The following is a 6,081-nucleotide window of genomic DNA, read 5'->3' as shown; positions in this document are numbered from 1 at the left end:
CTACATATGGTAATGCGTGGCCGGCGCCACTGACCTGTGGGCGGCTCCGGGAGGCCGCCGCTGCCAGCCCCGGCCGGCCAACAGAGCGAGAGGCGCGGGTGACAAATCGGTATCACATGGTGTCGAGAGCCACGGCGGCACCTGCAGCCCCGCAGCACCCGCCGCGAGCGGGGGCCAGGGCGGCGCCTGCAGCCCGGCAGCACCCACCGCGAGCGGGGGCCACGGCGGCACCCATACCTAGGCGTCACCCACCGCGAGCGAGGGCCACGGCGGCACCCACAGGAGTCACCCACCGCACCCACGGCGAGCACACACTCATCAACACACTAACGGCAGATCATAATTCAGGAAGATCATAGTTATTTGCTAGCTACAAGATGTGAAGATATAAGATATCGACTAGTCATAGTGATTAGGCGAGGCTTCATATTGCGTCATCATACGCCGCAACGGCAGCTCGATATGGCGCACTTAACAAGACAACAAGCAAACTTCAGCGTTCACTGGAAGCGTTCATCGAGCTATAGGTATAAGCAATATCGACTGGAATATAGGACTTCTTAAATAAATATCCCTTCATAAATGTGTACCTAAGTTTGTTAATTACTATGGCTTCATTTATTTCATGAGAAACTCCATATTGAGGTGACCTCGTCACCGCGACCGGTGATTGCTGAGGTGACGCCAGCCCCGAACAGGAGGTGTAATGACTAGTGTAGAACCGGATTGGCTGTCTATAAGGAAAAAGAAGACGGACGATCAAATAATCTCTGTGGAGATACAGGTGAGCACAGGTGTCTCTCTGTGAGCATGGGCATAACTAGACCGATATTAAAAACGCAGAAGTCGCCCATTCGCCCTCAAGCCAATGCTCGCTAATCAGGAAGTCAGGAATAGTGGCAATGCTGAGCAGTTAGTACACACGAGTTCTCCTGAAGAGCTGTACACTAAAAACTGGAGACCAAAATGGTCCCTGATTCGCCACCCTCCCGAGGGGCGCGCACAGGCCCCGGTCGGCGGCACTCGGCGGCCAGCGAGGGTCGCGGCAGGTGGCGCTGCGGGCGCAGTCCGTTTGAGCAGGTGGCGCTGCAGTCGGCGGCGTCACGGCACGATGATGTGCGGCGCCGAGAGCAGCACGGCCACCGTGGCCACTATGGTGAACAGCGTGAACACTATGAGACACAGGCGGTCCACCACCATGGCGGCAAACTTCCAGTCGCTGGTCACCTCGCCCTGCTCGTCGTCGCGGCGCATCTTGTCGGTGATGGTGTGCAGCTCCTTCAGTATGAGCTGCAGCTCGCGCGCGCAGCCGGCCAGGCAGCCGCCGCCGCCGCCGCCGCGGCCCGGCTCGTCGCTGGCCGGCAGCCGCAGGCAGCTGGCGCCCGAGCCCGGCAGGCCGCCGGCGCCGCGGAAATCATCGTCCATGTCGAGCACGTTGGCCAGCAGCGACTTGGAGGAGCGCTCCTTCAGCTCCAGCTCCTTCATCTTGTTGTTCATCAGGATTGTTTTCCGCGTGATCTTCTCTCCTGGGCGCGACATGCGCAGCAGCCACGGCATCCATTGCAGGAACAGACTCCGCACCTGTCGACACAAACACAATGTCATCCACTGCAGGAACAGACTCCGCACCTGCCGACACAAACACAATGTCATCCACTGCAGGAACAGACTCCGGACCTGCCGTCACAAACACAATGTCATCCACTGCAGGAACAGACTCCGCACCTGCCGACACAAACACAATGACATCCACTGCAGGAACAGACTCCGCACCTGTCGACACAAACAAAATGTCATCCACTGCAGGAACAGACTGCCGTCACAAACACAATGTCATCCACTGCAGGAACAGACTCCGCACCTGCCGTCACAAACACAATGTCATCCACTGCAGGAACAGACTCCTGCTGACACAAAGAAAATGGCAGCCACTGCAGGAACAGGCTCCGCACCTGCCGTCACAAACACAATGTCATCCACTGCAGGAACAGACTCCGCACCTGCCGTCGCACATACAATGTCATCCACTGCAGGAACAGACTCCGCACCTGTCGACACAAACACAATGTCATCCACTGCAGGAACAGACTGCCGTCACAAACACAATGTCATCCACTGCAGGAACAGACTCCGGACCTGCCGACGCACATACAATGTCATCTACTGCAGGAACAGACTCCGGACCTGTCGACACAAACACAATGTCATCCACTGCAGGAACAGACTCCGCACCTGCCGACGCACATACAATGTCATCCACTGCAGGAACAGACTCCGCACCTGTCGACACAAACACAATGTCATCCACTGCAGGAACAGACTCCGCACCTGCCGACGCACATACAATGTCATCCACTGCAGGAACAGACACCGGACCTGCCGTCACAAACACAATGTCATCCACTGCAGGAACAGACTCCGCACCTGCCGACGCACATACAATGTCCTCCACTGCAGGAACAGACTCCGCACCTGCCGTCACAAACACAATGTCATCCACTGCAGGAACAGACTCCGCACCTGTCGACACAAACACAATGTCATCCACTGCAGGAACAGACTCCGCACCTGCCGACGCACCTACAATGTCATCCACTGCAGGAACAGACTCCGGACCTGTCGACACAAACACAATGTCATCCACTGCAGGAACAGACTCCGCACCTGCCGACGCACATACAATGTCATCCACTGCAGGAACAGACTCCGCACCTGCCGTCACAACTCACAACCACAATGTCATCCACTGCAGGAACAGACTCCGCACCTGTCGACACAAACACAATGTCATCCACTGCAGGAACAGACTCCGCACCTGCCGACGCACATACAATGTCATCCACTGCAGGAACAGACTCCGCACCTGTCGACACAAACACAATGTCATCCACTGCAGGAACAGACACCGGACCTGCCGTCACAAACAGAATGTCATCCACTGCAGGAACAGACTGCCGTCACAAACACAATGTCATCTACTGCAGGAACAGACACCGGACCTGTCGACACAAACACAATGTCATCCACTGCAGGAACAGACACCGGACCTGTCGACGAACATGCAATGTCATCCACTACAGAAACAGACTCCTGCCGTCACAAACACAATGTCATCCACTGCAGGAACAGACTCCGGACCTGTCGACACAAACACAATGTCATCCACTGCAGGAACAGACTCCGCACCTGCCGACGCACATACAATGTCATCCACTGCAGGAACAGACTCCGCACCTGTCGACACAAACACAATGTCATCCACTGCAGGAACAGACTCCGCACCTGCCGACGCACATACAATGTCATCCACTGCAGGAACAGACTCCGGACCTGTCGACACAAACACAATGTCATCCACTGCAGGAACAGACTCCGCACCTGCCGACGCACATACAATGTCATCCACTGCAGGAACAGACACCGGACCTGCCGTCACAAACACAATGTCATCCACTGCAGGAACAGACTGCCGTCACAAACACAATGTCATCCACTGCAGGAACAGACTCCGCACCTGCCGACGCACATACAATGTCATCCACTGCAGGAACAGACTCCGCACCTGTCGACACAAACACAATGTCATCCACTGCAGGAACAGACTCCGCACCTGCCGACGCACATACAATGTCATCCACTGCAGGAACAGACTTCGCACCTGCCGACGCACATACAATGTCATCCACTGCAGGAACAGACTGCCGTCACAAACACAATGTCATCCACTGCAGGAACAGACTCCGCACCTGTCGACACAAACACAATGTCATCCACTGCAGGAACAGACTCCGCACCTGCCGACGCACATACAATGTCATCCACTGCAGGAACAGACTCCGCACCTGCCGTCACAACTCACAACCACAATGTCATCCACTGCAGGAACAGACTCCGCACCTGTCGACACAAACACAATGTCATCCACTGCAGGAACAGACTCCGCACCTGCCGACGCACATACAATGTCATCCACTGCAGGAACAGACTCCGGACCTGCCGTCACAAACACAATGTCATCCACTGCAGGAACAGACTCCGCACCTGCCGACGCACATACAATGTCATCCACTGCAGGAACAGACTCCGCACCTGCCGTCACAACTCACAACCACAATGTCATCCACTGCAGGAACAGACTCCGCACCTGCCGACGCACATACAATGTCATCCACTGCAGGAACAGACTCCGCACCTGTCGACACAAACACAATGTCATCCACTGCAGGAACAGACTCCGGACCTGTCGTCACAAACACAATGTCATCCACTGCAGGAACAGACTCCGCACCTGCCGTCACAAACACAATGTCATCCACTGCAGGAACAGACTCCACACCTGCCGTCACAAACACAATGTCATCCACTGCAGGAACAGACTCCGCACCTGTCGACACAAACACAATGTCATCCACTGTCGTACTGACTTAAAAGTCACCGTCCAGCACAAGAAGAAGATCTATTCTGCTCTCCTCTACACCTTCCAGCCAACTAAACTCACAATCCCCCTCCCGGCACATCCACAGCTCGCAGACACACATCTCACATCATCACCAACCAATCGCGCTGTCATACGTCATATATCTCACATCATAACCAGCCAATCATGCTCCCATACGTCATTCCCGGCCCAGCTACTTGCAGGGTGTAACTCGGCCCTGCCGGCATCAGATGCCGGCGGCTATGACCAACGCTGGGTCACCGGTTCACAGCTCGACGCTGAAGCTGACTCACACTTATACGGCTCACATTCATCCTTGCGTCACGCTACATCACCCCCTGGTTCTGAAGAACCACATTACTCTACATGTTACATGTCATTCAATCAACGCATCAACTACATCCTCTGGCACACCATCGCCATATCTTTCCGGCTCTCTTCGAACACGCGTACCACGCCGCAGCGTCGCAGGCACGAACGTTTCACTCTCGTCTGCGGACACATCGGACCCGGTCGGTGGATCGGGGTCCGGGGACTGAGCGACGCTGGGCGGCCGCGTGTCCGACTCCGTCACATCACTCGGAGCTGGCGACACACACACGCCATCACACTCGCTGTCATCAGACCACTCCACCGTTGGCGCTCGCAGAGCCCCTGGCCTCGGACATTCAGGGACGGTCAACCGATGTCGGAGGTTTCGCACATGTCGTGGGACATTATCGACTTCGATTGTCTGGGCCGAAACGACGCCTGTCACAATACCCTCGTCTGACTTTACAAAACATCGGTCGCCCCGCCGCCGAACCCACACCTTGTCCCCTACCTGGTATACACCGGGTTTCTTCAGCGGCAGGGCGTCACCAGGCTCGTCTGAGGTTCTGCGGGGCGTCACGTCAACGTCTCGGCCAGGGTGTCGAAGCACCCCGTTGATTGGAGCTGTGGCCGGGTCACTGCCATCCTTCGGTGTCACGTTGTATCGATGGACTGCTTCAGCAACGGAGCAGGACTGCCGGGCCACCATCACTTTGATGGTACGATGATGGCGCTCGACGATGCCGTTCCCGCCGGGCTCGTAGGCAGCGCGGAACCGGATGGATACGTCCCAGCGAGCCGCGAACGCTAACATGACCCGGCCACGGAACTCTGTCGCATTGTCCGTGAGTATTTCCGCCGGGGCTCCACGCTCTAGAAACACGTTCTCCAGCTCACTCACAATCTCCAGAGCTCCTGCCCGGCGAAGCCGTCGCCATATGGCGTACCTCGACGGCCCGCAGTCCACCAGCGTCAGGTATGGGTGGCCGTGCACGTGGGTGACATCAATGGCCAGGCGATCCCACGTGCGTTCTGTTCCGAGTGACCCACCGGGCCAGCGCTCCGGCGCCGGGTCAATCGAGGCACACGTCTGGCATCGTCTGACCACGTCTCGCACAGCTGGTTTTGACACCCGCCTCACCCCCAGCTCACGTCGGGCGTACCACAACGTTCTCCTCACTCCTTGGTGACCGATGTTTTCGTGGATGGTGCGGATGTCACTCGCTGAGGCACTTGTGATGGCAGCGACAGCCACCGGTTGTGCTTTGGACGAATCAGTGGTTGGCTGGTCGGCAGTCTGCAGCCAGGCGTTGGGCACCCGCGTCACCTCA

General features: G+C 56.7%; 1 protein-coding gene across 1 annotated transcript in view; it reads right to left on the bottom strand.

The window, feature by feature from the left end:
* Positions 1 to 948: 948 nt before the first annotated feature.
* LOC122369223 (neuronal acetylcholine receptor subunit alpha-7-like) overlaps positions 949 to 6,081 on the bottom strand; it is a gene marked incomplete at its 5' end in the record, with an annotated part of 44,286 nt that continues 39,153 nt past the window's right edge. The window contains one exon of the mRNA XM_043343787.1: positions 949 to 1,581. Coding sequence (XP_043199722.1) covers positions 1,102 to 1,581 — 480 coding nt within the window. The remainder of the gene's footprint in view (positions 1,582 to 6,081) is intronic.

The sequence above is a fragment of the Amphibalanus amphitrite genome, unplaced genomic scaffold, assembly GCF_019059575.1.
Source record: "Amphibalanus amphitrite isolate SeventyFive unplaced genomic scaffold, NRLGWU_Aamphi_draft 001017F_arrow, whole genome shotgun sequence".
In the NCBI taxonomy this organism is placed as follows: Eukaryota; Metazoa; Arthropoda; class Thecostraca; order Balanomorpha; family Balanidae; genus Amphibalanus; species Amphibalanus amphitrite.
This window is presented reverse-complemented; position numbering and strand designations above follow the sequence as displayed.